At 43.6% G+C, this 21,404-nt stretch overlaps 1 protein-coding gene across 4 annotated transcripts in view; it reads right to left on the bottom strand.

The window, feature by feature from the left end:
• Nucleotides 1-10,776: 10,776 nt before the first annotated feature.
• lrp6 (low density lipoprotein receptor-related protein 6) overlaps nt 10,777-21,404 on the bottom strand; it is a 50,011-nt gene continuing 39,383 nt past the window's right edge. For 2 of the 4 annotated variants that reach the window (XM_012922883.5, XM_012922884.5), the window contains exons 15-23: nt 20,246-20,436; nt 19,390-19,599; nt 19,185-19,310; nt 18,145-18,390; nt 17,790-17,900; nt 17,201-17,431; nt 16,935-17,071; nt 16,432-16,529; nt 10,777-15,184 (exon numbers count right to left, since the gene is read on the bottom strand). In XM_012922883.5, the coding sequence (XP_012778337.2) occupies nt 14,884-15,184; nt 16,432-16,529; nt 16,935-17,071; nt 17,201-17,431; nt 17,790-17,900; nt 18,145-18,390; nt 19,185-19,310; nt 19,390-19,599; nt 20,246-20,436 (1,651 nt within the window). In that variant the 3' untranslated portion in view covers nt 10,777-14,883. The remainder of the gene's footprint in view (nt 15,185-16,431; nt 16,530-16,934; nt 17,072-17,200; nt 17,432-17,789; nt 17,901-18,144; nt 18,391-19,184; nt 19,311-19,389; nt 19,600-20,245; nt 20,437-21,404) is intronic. The other 2 variants (XM_004564862.6, XM_004564863.5) reach the window with 1 other exon arrangement.

Below are 21,404 nucleotides of genomic sequence, written 5' to 3'. Positions count from 1 at the left end.
CAATGAATGGGAACTGATGACAAACAATAGTCACCCAATTAGATCAGCCAGAAGCTTCTGGTAACCATGTGTCTGCATTGATGTGAAGATAACTGCTGTTGTTGGTAGTTGGTAGTCATCTGATATTTCAGAAATACATGAATGTTCATCAATACACAGAGACTCTTGTTTCAGGAGGGATTCAACATTCTTTTTTACTTCAGTATTCAGGATTGTCAGTGATTTATTCCACTGTGGACTTGAAATGTACTCAATACTAAAAGTTATCATGTCCGTTCTATCTTCTTTCCACAACTGACTTGGTGTTCCCATTAGTTCACCTCTTCAGTGACTGTGAACTATGGGAAGTGGTTATGTGGGTGTTTTGTGCCAAAGCTCCATCCTGTGGCATGATGAAGAGCTGCAGTTGATGTTTCAAACATCAAAAGTTGATGTCACACAGCCTACAGCCAGAGGTGGGTCAAGTATCCAAAAATTGTACTCAAGTAAGAGTATCATTACTTTAAAATATTATTACTCAAGTAAAAGTGAAAAGTAGTCATCAAAAAAGTTACTCGAGTAAGAGTAAAAAAGTATTTGGTGAAAAGGCTACTCAAGTACTGAGTAAGTAGCGAGTAACTGTTTGAAATGTCCGATTTATTTTATAAATAAATGCTATCAGACAAACAAAAATAAATATACAAATTTTAGTATTTTCAAAAGGAATATATGTAAAAAGATCCACAAAATAAGGCACAACAATTCTAATTTCAAGATTTCAGTTTTTCACAACGTAAAGCTTTTTCAAGAAAAACCCACAGTAAATATATTCACATTTACAGCAGCCTCAGAGAAAACAGAACAGGCAATTTCAACATAACAGGCTACAGCTGATGCGCCAGAATGTCATACTAGGGGTGGTTCTTTTAAATACAAGGAGGGATTAAGTAAATCAGAAACAAATGACACAGAGATGCAACAGGTATAATCAGGAAAAGTTTGTTCCCAAGGCGGACAGCAGGACACACACACACACACACACACACACACACACACACACACACACACACACACACACACACACACACACACACGCTAAAATTCCACAGGAATAGACATTCTAACAAAACTATAAAATGTTCTTTGTATACTAAAATACCCTCGAAGTATGGACAGTGGATTAACACAATGTAATATGTAAAAACTACACTAACAAATAAACACTGAAATCAGAGTAAAACTATTTATAAAAGAAATACAAATTTCCAGTATGTGGATGTACATATGTGTATGGCTCACTTTACCATAAATTGTTTCTTCAGTCAGTGAAATGGTGGTTCAGCTTCAGCAGCAGTTGGCTCTCAAGGTTCTTGCTGTGAAGCTGTGACCGTTTGGCAGTGAACAGGAGGGGGGTTAGGGAGGAGTTAGGGTTAGGCAGGAGTCCTGCATGACTAAGAAGTCTTTCAGAGGCTCCTGATGCAGGAAGAGCTGTATTGATTTTGATCGACAGCTTCTTGATGTGAGGAACGCCATGCAATAGAGCCACACCTCCAGTGAATGGACATGAAAGGTAACTCTCCAGCTCCCCTGCCTCTGGCTTTCCTGACCCCATGGAGCCATCATCTTAGTCGGTTAGGCTGCTGTTTGCGCTGGCCTCATCCAGCTCTGTGTCTAGGTGACGTCTGATGAAGTTGAGACCTGTGGAAAGATGTATGGTTTTTAAAAAAAATTAGGTCTGGGCATTATAGTGCTGTATACACTGCCAAGCTGCAGATGTTTGGCAAGAAGATTTGATCACACTGGAGATGGTTTTTACTAACTCTTGTAGAAAAACAAAATCTTGTCATTCATATCCCGCACAAACAGTTTACAATGAATTCCAGATTAAGTTTAAAATAAGAATGCATGCAAGGCTAAGCAGTGCTCGCCAATAGATCCTCCTGTGGACACTGAATGGCGCGGCCACGTCCAGACGCCTTCCTGACCGCTCCGCTCCAACTATCCACTTTTCTTGTTTTTTTACTTATTTTTTGCTCTGGTTTACATCCCAAAATCCTCTAGTCTTATAGTATACGACAGCAGATCACTTGTGACATGAGGGACTGCAACATTCTGTGCTTCACGGAGACATGGCTGACCCCCACCGTGCCGGACCAGGCCATAACTCCGTCGGATTCATTCTTTGTGCTCCACGCAGACAGAACGGCAGAGTCGAACAAAACCAAAGGTGGAGGAGTGTGTTTCATGGTAAACTGAAAGTGGTGTGATGCCAGGAGCATTTCTACTCTTTCCAGCGGCTGCTCGCCACATCTGGAGTTCCTGAGCATTAAGTGCCGCCCTTTCTATCTGCCCCGTGAGTTCACCTCGGTCATCGCCACGGTGGTCTACATCCCACCCCAAGCGGACACAGGTATGGCTTTGTACGAATTACATGATGTGCTGAGCTCGCTTCAAAACAAGGACCCGGGCGCAGTGGTTAGACTACACGCCTTTGGAACAGAGGATCGCAAGTTCGATTCCTGCCTGGGGCGTCTGTATCCAGTAAGGGTCCTAAGGTTAGACCCCCTATGCTAAGCAAGCCTACCACAGATATGAGCGAGACAGATAAATATGAAGGCATGCCGGCTCGGACATCGCCCGGATCAACAAGGTCCGCGTCAGGTGTTGAGGAACCAGGGCACCCTGACGAAAAGTGGGCTACTGGAACAAGAAGGCATCGGTGGGCAAGAGACGAAAACAGGGCGTTGTTGGAATGCTACTACGCAAGTAACCCCGGCGGAAGGGGCTATATGAATAGGATGAGGGACCTATGGATTCTTCGATACCCAACATCCACAATGACGGCGAAACAACTAGTAGCTCAGTGTTCCAACATTCGAAAGAAGGGACTGCTCTCACAGTTGATTGCGAGAGGAACTGACCTGAAAAAATAGGATCATGGCCAAGCTTGAAACCTGGATCCCCCGTAGCCGGTTACCAAGATTATGTGAAGTACCCTCAGAAGGTCTGCTAGATGATGTTAATGCAGCACTACGGACAATACCTACAACCACAATTACCGACACTAACAAGCTGATCTACAATACGGCAGCAGTGATCAGTGAGATGCTTGGCTACAAGTTGAACAGCCACAAGGGGCAGTACCCTCCATGGAGAAGGAGGCTAGAGGGCAAGATCAAAGTAGCATGGAGGGAGGTTAGCCAACTATCGGAGTTGCAGAAAGGTGCGACAAAGAAGGTGCATAAGAAATACAGCAAGCTGTCCATACCTGAGGCCTTGGAAACTGCCAAGCAAAGACTCACAGCCTTGGCCAGCCGCTTGAGGAGGTACACCAGAGAGATAGAAGGCAGGAGAATAAACAAGCTGTTCTCCACAGAACCAGCAAAGGTGTACTCTCAGTGGCAAGGGAACAATAATAAGAGAACAGCACCACCAAGGCTGGAGACGGAGCAATACTGGAAGAGCATATGGGAGAAGGACGCAACCCATAAAGGCAATGCTCAGTGGCTGGATCTGAGGGCAGACCACAGCGACCTCCCTGAACAGGGTCCAGTAACCATCACAGTGGCAGATATCCAAGAAAGGGTCTCCAGTATGAAGAGTTGGACAGCACCAGGGCCCGACATGGTTCACGCCTAGTGGCTAAAGAAGCTGACTGCACTCCACGAGCGTCTGGCAGCACAAATGAACCAGCTGCTAGTTAACGAGAGACACTCGGAATGGCTAACCGAAGGTCGGACTGTCCTGATCCCCAAGGACCGGTCCCCTCCAACTACCGACCAATAACCTGCCTCAGCACTACATGGAAGCTCCTGTCAGGCATCATATTGGCTAAGATGAACAGGCACATGGGTCAATACATGAGCAGGACACAGAAAGGAATTGGCAAGAATACCAGAGGCGCAAAACACCAGCTACTGGTAGACAGAACAGTCAGCCGAGACTGCAAGACCAGACTGACCAACCTGTGCACTGCCTGGATTGATTACAAGAAGGCCTATGACTCAATGCCCCACAGCTGGATACTGGAATGCCTAGAATTGTACAAGATCAATGGGACCCTAAGAGCCTTCATCAGGAACTCAATGGGGATGTGGTGTACAACACTAGAGGCCAACTCCAAGCCCATAGCACAAGTCACCATCAAGTGCGGGATCTACCAAGGAGATGCTCTGTCCCCACTGCTGTTCTGCATAGGCCTGAACCCCCTCAGTGAGATCATTAACAAGACTGACTACGGATACCGACTACGGAACGGAGCAGTTGTCAGCCACCTCCTGTACATGGATGACATCAAGCTGTATGCCAAGAGTGAACGAGACATCGATTCACTGATCCACACTACCAGGCTATACAGCAATGACATTGGAATGTCGTTCGGACTGGAGAAGTGTAGTCGGATGGTAACAAAGAGAGGGAAGGTAGTCAGAACTGAGGGGATTGAACTACCAGAAGGCAACATTGCAGACATAGAGAACAGTTACAAGTACCTGGGGATCCCGCAGGCGAATGGGAACCATGAAGAGGCCGCTAGAAAAGCTGCAACCACCAAGTACCTGCAGAGGGTCAGGCAAGTCCTGAGGAGTCAGCTGAATGGTAAGAACAAGATCCGGGCCATCAACACGTACCCGTGATCAGGTACCCTGCTGGGGTAACAGGCTGGCCAAAGGAGGAGATAGAAGCCACTGACATAAAGACAAGAAAGCTCCATACCATGCATGGAGGGTTTCACCCCAAGTCCAGCACCCTGAGGCTGTACGCTAAGCGGAAGGAAGGGGGCCGGGGACTGGTGAGTGTCAGCACCACAGTCCAGGGTGAGACAACGAACATCCAAGAATACATTGGAAAGATGGCCCCAACTGACCGAGTGCTCAGTGAATACCTCAGGCAGCAGAAACCCAAGAAAGAGGAGGGAGACGAGGAACCATCATGGAAGGACAGGCCCCTGCACGGTATGTACCACCGGCAGATAGAGGAGGTGGCTGATATCCAGAAATCCTACCAGTGGCTGGACAAAGCTGGACTGAAAGACAGCACAGAGGCACTAATCATGGCAGCACAAGAACAAGCTCTGAGTACAAGATCCATAGAGGCTGGAGTCTATCACACCAGGCAAGACCCCAGGTGCAGGCTGTGTAAAGATGCCCCAGAGACAATCCAGCACATAACAGCAGGGTGCAAGATGCTAGCAGGCAAGGCATACATGGGACGCCATAACCAAGTGGCCGGCATAGTGTACAGGAACATCTGTGCCGAGTATAACCTGGAAGTCCCGAGGTCAAAATGGGAGAACGAGGGACAGATTTTGTATGATAAGCTTCATGTTATGAATGCACAGTTTGAGCACTCAGGTCGCATCAGAGCATCAGGCCGTATAGTGTGAGACCCTGCATCGTGACCTATTAACTTCTAACCCCTGCGATTTAATTGTACAGTTTGAGCAGGTGCTGAATAACGCGACTGAAAGTGTTTGCCCAGCTTAATGCAGACTGTTTAAACTAAACAAGCTGCTGTTTCACATAATAAACCCTGTCAGTCGGAGTATTGCCTTCTGTTTTAACAGTTAAAGCAGTAGAGACGGGCTGTTTGCATGTGCGTGGAACTCTGGCGTCATTAACCAGGCTAGTTGTTAGCTTATAGCTCATGCTAGCTAACCAGCAAGCAGTTAAAAGGACAGCTGAAGCTGCACAAAACATCCACAAACTTATCTCACTACAACGTAGTGCCAAAAATATGACTCGCAGCTCGAGCTCGACACAGCTGCTGTAACATAAGACTGACATCCAGCTAACCACAGCTAAAAGATATTTAGAGAAAACTTACCATTTCCTCAGGTTACACGAGCTGAGTTTTTTCACGCTGAAAAGTTGTTGTTTTGGCTCTCACTGAAGACAATGACGCTGAAGACATAGCTGTTCTTTTGTACTGCTTTTAAGCGAAACATCCTTTGTATGTAAGGCCAAGGGTGATCATCCTCTTCAGCTCTAGCCATAGCTGGACTGGCCATCGGGCATACCGGGGCCGCTGGCGATTTTTTGTTTTTATGGGCCGATGGATTTTTTTTTTCTTTTTTTAGTAAGGGTATATATAATGAAAGGTGTTGGATTGGCCAATTGGTCATGATCGACTCTGGGCTGGACCAATTACAGCCGAGGAGGCCGGATGCACCCTCCCCCTTGTTTAGCAATCACGTGATTTTCGCGCATTGCATGCCGGGAACTCGTGGCAAAACAATCCAAGTACCGCATCAAATGCAAGCATTTGCAGCTCCGCAAAACGTTCATTCTCCGGTTCCAATACCTTCTTGTTTTTTCTTTGCCACACAAAAAAGGAATGTACAAAACAAAAGGAGAACAATGCCGGTCCGTACAAAGACAGACTCGACGAAAAGACAAAGAAAAGATACGAGGAAAAAATCAAAGGAGTGAAAGGGTCAGACCCTTACGAGAACACAGAGTGGACAAAATACGTTAGCGTGCTGCCCAACTTTCACCACGCTCAGATTTATAATTATACGGTTCTTGGAGTGAGTGCATACACTCATGAAGTTTAGTAACTTCAGGTCACTGCAACAAGCCCAGGTACAGTTTACCGACGGATGGGTACAGGACCTTGAAATGCACCGTGTAGAACGAAAGACCATCGTACGAACAAAGGTAAGTTTACCAGCCTCACAAATCGTCTTCATAAATACACATTCGTTAACCGTTTATTAATATAACCTTTGAGCTCAACGGTAATTAATTAGTAGTGGAAATAATTTCTGGTAGCATTACAGAAATGTAGCAGTGACAATAATATTGTATGCTGTAATCACACTGGACAATTAGTGATACAAAACAACTGTTTTATCCTGTGAATAAAAGTATATGTTTTTGTCAATGTACCATGGTAATAACTAGGGGTGTGTATTGGCAAGAATCTGGCGATACAATATGTATCATAATACAGGGTAGACGATACGATATATTGCAATACTAAAAGCCAGACGATATTTGTGTTTAGTAGGACTAAATTTAATTAGGAAAACTCACAGTAAACAGTCCAAACTGTTTAATGCTTGACATGAAACATCTGAAACAAAAACACTCTAAGTTCAAAATGAATGGAGAAATTAACATCTGCCTTATTAGAAGTCATGTCAAATAAACAAACAAAAACTACTTTACTGAAATATCAAGTATTTTTTAACATGAAAAAAGTAAACATGTAACACTGAAGTCTTTCTAAGTACTATGATTGCAAAATACTTATCCAAAAACTGCTCTATGGAGCATCAAAACAAAGTACTTTTTATGTGACCTTAACATAAACAAATATAAATCAAAAATGAAATTGCTTGAAGAATCCATCCAAGTAAACATTAACAAAAAATGTAAAGTGCTATTACAACTAAGTGTTAATAAAATAAAGTACAGCTCTGCAGTGTCCATCAATGGAACACTTTTAGTACAACCTGAAAAAAGGAATTTACTCATCTAAATAAAAGTGCTTATGAGACTCAACCAAAATACCAAACATTCTCATATCAGAGATTTTACATGTGTAGTGTTTTCTCAGTGTTTATTTTTCAATTTCCAGATTTTTGTGCAGGAATACAAGCTGATCGACATGGTCAGCTCTCAGGACACTTCTCTGTGCATTTACTATGTCTCCTGCAGAGGAGAAAACTCTCTCTGCAGAAACACTTGTTCCAGGAATGCATAGGAAACTCCTTGCTACTTTGGATAGCTGAGGGTATTCCTGTTCATCGTCCTTCCACCAACTGAGAGGATTTCCTGTGAGAGGCAAAGGGGTCTCATCTCTATACCTCTTGATCTCAGCTGCAGCAACATCATGTTCTAATTTTGGTGCAGTATTGTCACTAGTAGAGGCAAACGTAGCTCCGAGCAAGTCCACCAATGCACATGAGGTCCTCTGTCTCTTTAGGGGTGGCCGAGGGATGGAGTCAAAGTTGTCTTTGATATGTGGGTGATGAGCCTCCTCTGTGGCATTCTCTTCCTCCACCTGTTTGTCAGTCTCCTCATTCTTTTGCTGCTGAAAAACATTAAATTCAAATAGTATTAATGTCAGAAAGTCAAAATTCAAATCCAAGCTTCACCCTGTTTTTCACTAATATTTGATGACAAATGTCATCAATATGCATTTTTATTTTTTTGCTTTTTACTTTATTCACTTGCTTATAACTTCAGTTGAATTTTTCCAAATAAATTAATTTATTTACTTACATTTTCTTCCTTCTTTATCACAGTCACCACAGTGTCCAACAGTCTGGAATAGGTCTCACTGGTCTCTGCTTCAGACAGGAAGGGCAGGTCCTTAAACCGAGGATCAACAGTTGATGCCAGCCATAGTGTCTCCCTCTCATTTACATATCTCTTTCCCAGATCTTCTGCTATGGCAGTCTTAATGTCCCTTACTGTCGGTGTATCATCAACACTTTCTTGTGCACCCATCACAAGCTTGGAATGAAGAGGAGCAATGATGGACAGGGTTGGCATACTCTCCTGTGACATCACCAGGGTGGCTTCCTTCATAGGCTTGAGTGCCCTGACAACTTCTTCTGCACATCTGATGTCAGATTCACTCAATGTGAAAATTTCTGCAGAAAGCAGAGCTGCACAGATGGCTGGTTGCTGTTCTAAAAATCGTTCTATCATATCATAGGAGCTGTTCCATCTTGTAATTATGTCCGTGATCAATCTGTGAGCTGGTAGCTGAAGGAGACACTGTTTCTGCTTCAACTGGTTGCTGGCTGTGGTGCTGCGCCTGAAAAAGGCTGTTACACGTCGGATCCTCCCGAGAAGTCACACCACGGATTGTATTTTCAGTGCTTTCTGTGAGGCGAGATTCAGACTGTGTGCAAAACATTGTATGTGCGTCATGCCTGCAAGTCTAGCCGCGAGAGCCATGTTTGGTGCATTATCGGTAACAACAACAAGGTCCTTTGCGTTCAATCCCCATTCAGCCACAGCGTCAGTTAGTAACGCTGCAATGTGCTCACCTGTGTGACTGTCATGCATGGCTCGGGTTTGTAGTACATGAGACTGAAGGTTCCACTGGTCCGTTATGTGATGTGCTGTAACAGTTACGTACGATTCAGTGGCTCTTGAAGTCCAAGCGTCGCATGTCAGAGCAACTGTCTCAGCCGAGCTGAGAGAGTCCAGCACTGTCGCTTTGACTTCTTGGTACAACTTTGGCAGAGCGATGTCCGTGATGTGTTGTCGAGAAGGAACGGTGTAACGGGGCTCCAGCATTTTAATCATATTACGAAATCCTTTATTCTCCACAACACTCAGAGGGCGCATGTCTTTGCAAATAAAAACAAGTACTGACTGCGTTATTTTTGTTGCACGAGTTGAAGTTGCTGGTAGTTTCGAAAAGTTAACTTCTTCAATTGTCCGTTGAGAGGGATCACCTCGTTTCGTTTTAAAATTAGCATTTGACGCTACGTCGCTATGGTGTCTAGACACGTGTGTTCGTAAATTTGTTGTGTTACCGGAATATTTGACTCTGGCGGTGCAGATTTTACAGACTGCATAGCTCTTGTCATAGTCTTTACTGCCTTCTTTTGTCCTAAATCTAAAATAAGTCCACACATCAGCTTTGAAAGCTGCGGGGGCCGGCTGTATCCTCTCCTCTTCAGTCATCAGTTAGCTAGCATCACACACGTCCACTGACTGTTCTACTTCGTTCTTTTGGCAAACTAGACGCTTCTACAGTTATCGCGAGACCTCGTTTTTACGTTATAGTAAAGGCGGTGAAAACTGCAAACCAGTGGCCGGAGTTTGAATTCCAACATACAAAAGAAATAAACAGTAAATGCATGTTATTTTTCAATGAAAAAAAATCGATAACACTGATTTTAAATATCGATTCAGTATCATTGCGTGAAATATCGCGATATTTCGTTGTATCGATATTTTCTTACATCCCTAGTAATAACAGAAGCGAAACGCAATATTGTGTCAGGACAATTCACTATTTATGCACAATAAATAAAGGAGCATAGCGCGACAATTTCTGTTCAGCGCCAGACTTGCTTGTAACCTATATCACCAATTATGTTAAGAAAAATGACGTATTAACTACTACAAAACTCTGACCTTTGTGGGAATGCCTGGAGCAGACTAACATGTGAGCTGGAGTGTTCTGAGACGTTATATTTGGTATATCCAGACCATCCGTCGGCTCTTACTTCGGAAACATGGTTTAAAAAAAAATTCTCTTCAACAATGTAATCCGATAAAAAAAAATAAAAAAACAACGATCTCTTTACCCGTCGGCTTCCCGTGGCTGTCATGCGACCGGCTATTGCAGTTAATAATACAACAGCTTCTTGCCATTTTTTTTGGGTTTCTTTTTATTGCTGTGTAACGGAGTTCAATTGAAAGCCTGCGCGCGCTAGTACCTCTTGCCACAAGTTCTCAGAAACCTTTGTGGTTTTATCCCTGAATGACGTCACATTTTCAATCTTTATCCTGGTGGGCCGGTCTCTAATCAAAATGCCCGGGCAGATTTTTTGTCCCAGTCCAGCCTTGCACAGATTATCATTTCTTACAGTAGACAGTTGTATTCCCATTTTCTTTTAAACACAATAAAAGTTTTTGTTTTGTAAACATGGTTTTATTTCTGTTCTTAATGATCAGGCTAAGGATGCAAAAAATACTACAACTAAAAACAAATGCCTTAAGTCTGTGATTTATAGGTACCTTTTCATATTTTGATGTATTGTCAAATCTAAAGAACCACGTTTTTGGCATTTCTGCCTATTAAACATGAATCAGGACACAGATGCAGAGTTCACTCACTTTATATTTAACAAAAAGAGGAAAAAAAACAGCATTTGATGAGTTACAACAGCTTATGGTGGCAGCTGGATGGGCTGTACAGGTCCATCTGGTTTACAGGTAAAGCAGTCATCATATAAAAAACAAAACAAAACAACAAAAAATGTACAGTTAGTGGAATTTAAACGAACATGACGAACCAAATGTTGGTCGTCTCCATGAAGCACCACAAGATCAAAACAGATCCCGACAGTTTTCCTGTCGATCCGCCAATAAACTAACAAAAGTGCTTTTAATAGTTTTTTTTTTAAAACACCTTTTTACATTTCTACTTCCTGGAACCATTTTCATCCACATTCCTCGCAATCTGCACAGAAACGTCCCTGGATCTGCAAAGCCTGACGGTAGTCAGAAGGGACGTTTTCTTGGTAAATTCCTCCCAAATACAACAAACAAACTAGAGCTGCTATATCTCTTTAAACCCAGATTTATCCAAATAATTTTATTTACCAAGTGGAATTCCATGTAATATTTATCAGGACAAATGACTCATCCAATCAGTAAACTCATTTATTCCCTCAAATGTTTCTTTTGTACCTTTTAAATCCTTAAACCTGCCATTATATGAAAAAGTTTTGACTCCAATTTCAGTCAAGCTTGTAGATTTAGTAATTCTTAACAGTATTTTCTTCACATTTGACTTCCCAGATCACAGACTTGACACAACAAAGACTTTAATAAGCTCAAACTCTTCATGGAAGCAAATGCCGATCAGAGGAGAACACAGAGGACCGAGCCGTTGCAGATTATCGAATCAAGGGTTCATGCTATGAGTTCTTGATTCGTGTCAGTCATCTTTTCTTTATCTGTCTTCACACAGTGTAAGTCAGCTACAATAGTTTGTACAGAAAAAAGTTTGATAAAGCTCAGAGAGCAAATGAGAACTTCTCCCAGAGCAGATCATTGTAACTAAAGAACAAAGAAGCTCTCGTACAGATGTGGACACATATCGAGATTGTTGAGGGGGAGTGGGCCGCTAAAAATACTAGGATAGGACAAAACCGGAGTGTAACAGTTTCTTAAAAGAAACTGCTGCTCTTTAAAGATAACAACAAACAGGCAAAGGGGCCTCAAAACCCAGAGGGGGAAGAAAAAAAATCTGAGATTAAAGTACTGTACTGGGTAATGTTATTGCATTGATGAGAATAGAATCTGCCCCCGCCAATGCTAATATGCAGATGATGTGATTATATTCATTTATCAAGTTCCTTAAACCCAGAAAAGCTGCTTTTGTCTGTGGCAGCTAAGCATCTGTACAAATATCTTAAACATAAAACATATTGCAGGGGTGTTTATTAGGAGGAAAACAGTTCTCACAGATTAATATATTGAGAAGTCATTAAACTGTAACATGTCTCTGAACTTCACTGGCTCTGTAGACGTTTGACCCCAGAATATCTTTCTACTTTCTTCAGATCATAAAGACAGTTTCTAAAAAATCCAGTGATGAAATGAGAAAACTTCAGAGGAAATATGAAATTCAGCTAGTCTCAACAGGACGCGTCAGAATAAAATCACTTTATCGCTACATGATACGAATTTTGTCAGTGACTGAAAATTTGCCCTCAGTCTCAGACTCCTGAATCTCAAAGTCCTGGCTTTATGTCGTTTTTTTTTTTTTTTTAATACAAACTCCAAGATTAAATACGTTTTTGTTTTTGTTTTAATGAATAAAGGATGGGGGGGGGCGGACACAACAAAACAATTATCAAGCAAAAAAAGTATCAAGACGAACTGAAGTTTCTGCTTGCCAGTGGTTTGGGGTTCTGATTAAAATGTTAAAATGTCACGTTTTCACTTGCACCCTGTATTTGGATTCTGACGACAATAAGGTGAATAAAAAGCCAGAAAAGTGGCTTAAAGACCGACATTAAAAAAATAAAAAATGTGTAGAACATCAGATTGTCTTCAAATTCATGCTGGTGTTATTCATCTCCTACAAAAGCAGGAAGGGAAACGAAACTTCTCTGACGATTCATGAAAAAAAGATTGAAGTTCACTCAGAGCGTAAAGACACAAATAGACTAACAGACACGAGCGTCTCATGTTTCTCCTCTGGTCCCAACATCTGCCTCCACGTTGTTTGACAGAGAAGAGAGAGAGAAAAAAAAAAAAAAAAAAAAAAAAAAAAAAAGATTTGGCACAACAGTCCTTCAAACATCAGAGCAACTTTAAACAGACAAGAAAACCTGGATATGTTCTTCGACTGGACTGATGGGAGATTGTCACCGTAAGTTTGGAGTGATTTTCTGTAGAAAAATATAATGAGGCAATATAAAAAAAGACGGAATGAAAAGTACTGCAAGAATTCAATGGATTTACAATGATTTACTATATAGCTTATAAATACGTTATCTACACAATATGTGGTACAAAAATACTATATAGCATTTAGTGGGCACTGGATTTCATTTGTGTGTTTTTCCTCAAAGTAACAACAACATAAAAAAAGGATATGAAGCTGGTCAGGCACAACATCGTGTTCTTGAAGGGGAACGCTGCTTCCACACGTGAGGAAAAACAACAACAACAACAAAAAAAAAAAAAACCCAAAACAGAAGTGGAAACTGAAGAGCGCCTCCTGCGTCCACTGTGCAGCTTTGGCTCGCTTCAGTTGCAGTCGGGCATGAGAACGTTTCGATGAGAACATAAAACACAAGCGTACGTTTTGGTTTAAATCCTGTCTGAACATCAACGGAGAGGTTTGAGGATGTGAGTCATGCTGCCTCAATGCGTTTGTGCCGTGTCTACAGAGGCTCCGGAGAGACACGAGCGCACATGTGAAAATGAGAAGGAAAAGAAGAAAAAAAGATTCTTTTTTTTGTCAAGCACTGCGTGGAGGTCAGTGTGAGCACGACGGGTGCCAGTGGAAGTTTGTTATACCGGTAAGTAAAATGTAACAGGGGCTCACACCTGTAGTTTATAATGCACTGCATGTAGGTTAATGGTGTAGTACCAAGCAGTTTGCAGTGAGAGCCGTGGAGCTGAAATTTGCTGAATATAATATGCAGACCTTACACGAAGTTTGCAGAGTGCAAAATATAGCAGGTATTGCACTGCAGGTAGTTAAACATATGTGTCCATGTAGTTTGTGGAGGGCAAATATGAAGCTGCAGTAACTCACAAGGACATCCAAGTCAAATCCTTGTCATGACTGTAGTTTTCCCATTGACGCTTGTATTTGGCCTCATGCAGTACTTTGCAGCGCATTAGAGTTTGTGCCAAAACTCTCTGCAGTGTTTGACACTTAAAAAAAAAAAAAAGTTCCTTGTGACAAACAGAAACAAACAAAACCAACAAACAAAACAGAACAGAAAAAAAAAAAAAAGAATCCACGCTCGTGTCGTCTCTGGGGCTCTCAGAGACTGGACCACAGTTGTTTGAACCCCTGCAGCGTCGTCGATACTCAGTGGCTTCTGGTTTGATTTATTGGTAAATATGTGCCTTATTGCTCAGACCGAGTGTCCTGGATTCGCAATCCAGCACATGACTCACACCCACACAGACGAACCGTTCAGTAAAAGAAGGAGAGGTAAGTTCAAATCAAAGACCCAGTACCACATTCTCTCCAGCCGCTCCTCATCCAGTTTACATGGTAACTACAGAGCAGCGCGGCGATGGGAGGAGCCTCCGGGCAGAGCTCTTCTTGTCCCTGTAGCGGTCGATGTTTTTTATATTTGGCATCATAAGTTAAACGTCCCATTGATTTGTGTGCTTTGTGTCCTTCAGCCTCTTTTCTCCTGGTTTAAGGCAACTTATATTTGTGATGATTTTAATAAAACCTTTTCATAAAAAATGTACAAATTTCTTAATACAAACCTCTATGGCATTATCAGTAAACACTGTATAGAAAATATATAAATATGCTTTTCTCTTTTCAATGTACAAATGTTCTGTAGCTCCCGGTTCACTTTTCCCTTTTTCGTCCTGCATCTCGCTCCTCCTGTTACATCAGTCTCTCTTTCCCGTTTTTTACCTCATATATGCACAATTGCTATTTACAGTGAGGGGGTGGAGCTGTGAGGAGGGGGTGGGGGATCACAGGGGATTTGGCTCATGAGGAGTCCGTGCAGGGCGACGGTGGCGGCGGATAGAGGTGATGGGAGTAGCTGCGCTCGGTGTAAGGCGACGGCGGGCAGCTCTCACAGTTCTCCTCCGCAGACAGGTACTGGCTGCGGGGCGTCGGCGGTGGCGGGAAAGGCTCTGAGTCGTAGTTGAGGTCGCTGGTGTAGCCCTTGGCGGTGGCGCTGGACTTGAGCGGCGCTCGGCGTCCCGGAGTGTAGTCGCTGTCGCACACGTCGGTACTGCAGGGGGTGGTGGGAGGGGCAAAGTGGCGGTAGGTGTAGGGCCGGTAGCTGAAAAAGAGAAACGGCAGAGTGAGAACAAAAAACATTCTTTTTTCTGCTTCTTTCACTTGGTGTAGAGAGGTCAAAGGTCACGTGTTTTGCATGCTTGAAAAGCAGAGCAACAGCTCCAACTTGTGGAGAAAGAGTCAAATGCCCCCATGAGGCATTCAAGGAGGACGGAACTTCAGAGACAAGACGCAGACTGAGCTGTTGGGCCACAATGACAAGGTGTGTTTGAAGGAGTGAAGAACATTGGACCAACGGTCAAGCATAGCGGCAGTTCTGGAAATCATGAAGGAGGCCAACACCTCCACCTTTTGTGTACTGTGCTTAAAAGACAGGCCTGGAAACCAACCAATCTACCAAGAATTGTTGCTGAATATCAGCCAGAATTATGCCAAATGCTTGTTAATGGCCACCAAACGCACCTGATTAAATGTTAAAATTTGCACCTGAACCAAATATTTGGGAGGGGTGTACACATATAGCTGAGCCTGTGTGAATTAGAGAAAAACAAAAATAGATTTAAAATGGTAAATGGCCTGTATTTATATAGCGCTTTACTAGTCCCTAAGGTCCCCAAAGTGCTTTACATATCCAGTCATCCACCCATTCACACACTGGTGATGGCAGCTACATTGTAGCCACAGCCACCCTGGGGCGCACTGACAGAGGCGAGGCTGCCGGACACTGGCGCCACCGGGCCCTCTGACCACCACCAGTAGGCAACGGGTGAAGTGTCTTGCCCAAGGACACAACAACGAGACTGTCCAAGCCGGGGCTCGAACCAGCAACCTTCTGATTACAAGGCGAACTCCCAACTCTTGAGCCACGATCGCCCCATGTCCTCAAAGGTTTATGCTATGCAAGCATTCTACTGGGGAGAAAGCTCCATGAAGTCATTAATGCCTCTTTACTTTATATGAATTCTTAACTTGAAGATGTCTGACTCTGAAAAAGTAGCAGACGCAGCTTCTTTCCACAAGAATCTAAATGTCCTCCTATATTAACACACACTCGGTCTCACGTGAAAAAATTGACACACAAAAAAAAAAAAAAAAAAAAGGCCGAGGGTCCCTGAAGGCATCTCCGAGGGGTAAACATTCACATGTGTGGCAGGAATTCTGATTACATTTCCAAACCAGCTCCATTACTCTGGAATCCTCTGAATACACAACCAGAGCACTTCAGGGATTTCAGGAATTCACTGCAGCAGACGCTGTTTGGAAGTTCCTGACAGACAGAAGCATACAGACCTGTAGGATCTGTGCGTGGAGGGGCTGTTGGAGGAGTAGCCGAACTCCACTGTGTATTGGGAGCGGACCGTGGCAGGAGACGGAGGAGGGTTCAGGATCTGCGAACCAAAAAAATAAGAGAAATTTACCAATTTGACCCAGGACCAGAGAGTCCACAAGGAGAGAGGCTTAACATGCAGTGTTAAAAAGAGAAAGCTCAAATAACTCAGACACTGTAATGTTAGCTGCTTTTTAAATCAGCATGAATCCAAATCTACATTCAGCTCAAACCGAAAACAAAAAAAAAATAAACAAATAACTGTTAATAACTTCACTGTTTCATTCTTTAACAAAACCTAAAACAAAGAGTTGTTCCTCAGACAAATAGTGGGGGGCAGCGTTTGCTAGTTTAGGCTAATTTACAGCACAGTCACGTTTCCAATCAATCAATGGATCCAGCTAAGGACAGCAGGTAGAGTCTTATAGAAGGAAGTGGGGAGAGTAAGCGTGTGTTTGTCTCTCACCGGTGGGAAGTACGTTCCCTTTGTGCTGGATGAGCTGCTGGATGAAGCCCCGGTGACGTGAGCGCGATCATAGGGCGGGCCGCTGCTCCCACCCATGATACTGAGGGAGCCAATCACAGACTTCCCCCTGGACATACCTGTCGATGGGTTTATACACAAAAATCAGCAGCTATTTATTAAATAAAACATGAATTTCAGATTTTTGGTCAGTTTGAGAAGAGCAGCGGGGAAAATTTGCCATGTGTGACCCAGGATGACATCATCACCTGGCAGCGAGCTGGACAGTGAGCTCGGATGCGGCACGTATCCCAGTGGCACAGACGACGGCCCGTGAACCACGAAGTCGTTGGTGACCGTTTCGCCGTCGTCCTTCATCTGAGGACAGAGGACCCTCTGACACACAAAGTAGATGGCGCCCACCACAAACAATGCCATGACCACGGCCACGATGGAGCCGATGGTGTTGTGAGGAGGCGGCGGTGGCTCCTCAGTTGGATCTGAAATCACAGAAGATTTTTTATTTTTATTTTCTATGGAAATATAAGTTCTAGTTATTATTTTACTAATATAAGATGGAGACAAAGAACTGATTCAGCTTTGGTGTCACACACACACACACTAACTCTTGGTGTACAGTAAACCTGTGTGGGTATGTGTGTACCCTAACTCTTGGTGTAGTACACGTACGTATTTATTCATAACTGTTAGACGTTTTTCTGTTTCAGTGATTTGAAGTCTGACAGAAGCACCACAGCTAAGATGTTCCCGCAGGTCAGAACACAAGTGATCAGATTAAAAAAGATAAACCGGATCAAACTGTTCGGATGTTTTGGATGTTTGTGTTTGCAGACTCACAGCAGCCCGTCTCGTCTGAGTTGTCCATGCAGTCCATGTTGTGGTCGCACTTCTTGTGCTTCCCAATACACTGGCCGTTGAAGCAGGTGAACTGATCGGCGGGACACCGAACTGCAGACAAACATTTAGGCAAAAGACGCTCAACAGACTTGTTACAGCTGCCGTTTGTGGTCGGGCCACTGATATTTAAACACTGTGGCTCCTTTGACTTTTATTTCAGGAGTGAAGCGTTTAGAAATTATCAAACAAATGTTGTACACTCTCACAGGTACACACACACAAGCTTTGAAAATTAAATCGCTGAGGAATTAAAGTTTTACTTTGCGGCGATCCCGCCTCAAAGATTCTGTCTTACCCGGCTCACCTTCACACTTGTTCTCGTCAGATTTGTCCTGGCAGTTGATCTCTCCATTGCAGCGAAGGCTCAGTTCGATGCACTGCCGGCTATCGCACTGGAACTCTGAGTCGGAGCAGACCGGACAGTCCTCCTCATCGCTGCCGTCGTCGCACTCGGCATAACCATCACAGCGCCAGGCCTGTGGGATGCAGTCCACCTCGCCCGACGTGCAGGAGAACTGCTCCGGCGAACAGGTGGGCGGCTCTGAGGACGACGCAGACACTGGTCAAACCTTATATTAACGTTGAAACTGTATTCAAATATATGAATATATATCTATATCACATATCTATCAATATCTACATCAGGGCTGTGCGATATGACCAAAATTTCATATCCCGATATAAGACATTTATTAAAATTCTGTGACTCTCGGGCAACTCGACTTGCATGAAGTGTTTTCAGCTGGGCGTCGTGCACCTGGAGTTGAGTGTTACATAAGCTCAAACAGCTGCAATTTTCTTTGTGAGTATTTATTACACGGCGTGCTGCGGGGGAAAACCTGTTCTTATGTTTACTTTTTAGCACATGACGTGCTTCTCGTCTGTAAACACTCTGCGTACTCTTTCACGTGATTCGGTTTATTTTGAAAAACCTCAACAGGATCTACAGCTTTATTGTGAAAGGTTTATGTGGAAAATAAACATGCGGACAGCGGAGCCACGCAGTGCATTTATCGTCGCTGTTGCTAACGACAACGCACAAAAACAGTCGCTTGTCCGTCCGTAGTGTGGTTATATTAAATATAAGAGAAAGAGAGAACTTTAAGAAATTAATTCTACAGTGACCATCAAAATGATGAAAAAATATTGCCGTAAACAGTTTATTTTGTGTCACCACAAAATAAACAATAGGCTAATTTGAAATGATAGACATTTTCCTATCCGATATATATCGTTATCTCAAATAGCCCTTATCTATCTATTTTATTTTACTGAGAGGAGGGTTGCTCAAATCTTTGAGCAATCTTTATTAATGCTGATGATTTTATGCTTCACCTCCACATGAAAGCTCGTCGGGCAGCAGCACCAGGTGAACAGGACATGAGCAGCGCGTCGTCCCATCTCCTTTCACGATGCAGATGTGAGAGCAGCCGCCGTTCTCCCACGTACAAGGATGTTTACCTGGAAATCGCAGAGCTCAGGTGAGCGCGGTTTCAGTTTGAGTTTGATCTGTTAAATCGTGCATGTAAAGCGGACTCACTGTACTCCCTCATGTCGAGCTCGTGGACTGCGTGGATGTCACTTAAGTAGGCGATGCGGGCCTGGATCTTGGTCCGTCCCTCCCTCGTCGTCTTGTCGATGCGTTCGATCATCTGCTGCTGTTTGTCGATCCAGTACAAGTGGTTCCCGAAAACAGTCAGGCCCACGGGCTGCAGGATGTTCGAGTCCGCAATCACGATGCGATTGGCTCCTAAATCATTTCAAAAAAGTGCCGGGAAAGAAAAAAAAGAAAAAAAGAAAAAAAAAAAAAAGAACAAGGTTGTAGGGCAAAAACTTCAGGAGCAAAGAAACGGGAGAGAAACTGAGGGGTGAGGCAGAGGGGAGGTGGGAGGATGGAGAGCGATACACCGAGGTCAACAGCCTGAAAATCTGCTCATCGAGGCGGAGTCCCAGAGGCACAAAATTCACAAGAGAAAAAGGATTCACGGCCTCCTGCAGCTAAAATCTGCAGGGCCGAGTTTCCTTTAGGAGGAAACATTTGAGGAACTGAACAGTTTACATTCCTGCCGGCCGGCACGCGGCGCCGGAGAATCACAGGAATGCCGGTCTCCACACCAACCCCCACCTCCGCTGATTTCTGACATTCATGGAGGTTTGTTTATTTCCTGTTTAGGTTCGTACTGCTGAGCATTAGGTTCAGAATCCACAGGAACAGATTTGATTTGAATGTGCAGCAGGATGAACTCCAGTTTTAAATAAATTCCTTTAATATCTTCAAAGCTGAAAAACACCAAACTCAGTTTTTAAGACGAACTCTGAGCCTCTGGTCAAGCTGCAGTAAACAGTAAAATATTTGGACAGGTGACACTGAAGTGGACCCGACGGCCCCAACTCACCCGAGAGGTCACTGCTCTCGATGCGCCGCAGGTCTGAGTCGACCCAAAACAGCTTCCCCACCTCGTTATCGATGGCCAAAGCAACGGGCTTCATCAGGCCGCTGAAGAAGAGCACCTCACGCTCTGTACCGTCCAGCGCCGCCCGCTCGATCTTTGCGGAGCGCTCCATTAGATTGGTGAAGTACATGTACCTGTGGGGACATAATGTACGGGCTGTGAGGACAAAGACTGGAGGTTTGTACACGTTCTCCCTCTCGCTGCTCTGAAGTTAACCAGAACATCTGCAGACTTCATCTCTCGACCACAAGGCCTGAAACTAACCTACAATTATGGCTCAGAGCGAGCGAGCGAGTCAGAGCCAGTGAACTGCAGCAGCCCGACAGAACAAACATGGAGGACAAATTAGAGAGTGATTAAAGGCAGAGTGCACACACACACACCGCCATACAGACGACCTGCAGGTGGGTCAGGTGACATTTTCTGGATCTAAATCAGATTAACTACAGAAACACAGGAGGATGAAAGAGCTGATTTACAACCAGGAATCATGTTAATGTTTATCATTCAAGTGTTTCTCAGCTGTTTAATGTTGAATCCTGAACAGATTTCAGTTTCCATAACGATTTTTTTCAGCCTGGGATGGTGTAAACAAGGAAGATGAAGTACCCCACAGTATTTGTTCCAGTTTATTACCATTACATGCCCATGCTACAAATACTGGGTGTTTTTGTCTGTTGTTAGGTGGTTGCTAGGCAAGATGATAACATCATAATATTTGATCTAGAGACAAACGTTCAGGGTTTGATTTATACTTCTGTGTTAAACCTACACCACAGGTCCATCTCACCGCAACCTGATGCTTTCCAGAAACAAAGATTCAACTCATACACAACAAAAAACACAAGAATCTGAAGAAATCTAAAAGATTTCATTCCTGTATTATCCTTTTGTGTTACACATTTCGATGTTTTTTTCCTCGCTACCTAGCCTGACCTGTCTCCCCAATGTGATGTTTGTGTATTGTATGGTCTGTCATCTCGGTTGTGGGCAAAAGACCTGCAACTGACAAATAAAGGCTATCTCATCTCATAGTCTCTCATTTGAACAAAAAATGTATTTATCGTCACTTATATTCATATATGAATATACTGTTATTTGT

The sequence above is a fragment of the Maylandia zebra genome, linkage group LG17 (genome assembly GCF_041146795.1).
Source record: "Maylandia zebra isolate NMK-2024a linkage group LG17, Mzebra_GT3a, whole genome shotgun sequence".
NCBI lineage: Eukaryota > Metazoa > Chordata > Actinopteri > Cichliformes > Cichlidae > Maylandia > Maylandia zebra.
The sequence above is the reverse complement of the archived record's forward strand: the minus strand, read 5'-3'. Positions and strand labels throughout refer to the sequence as shown.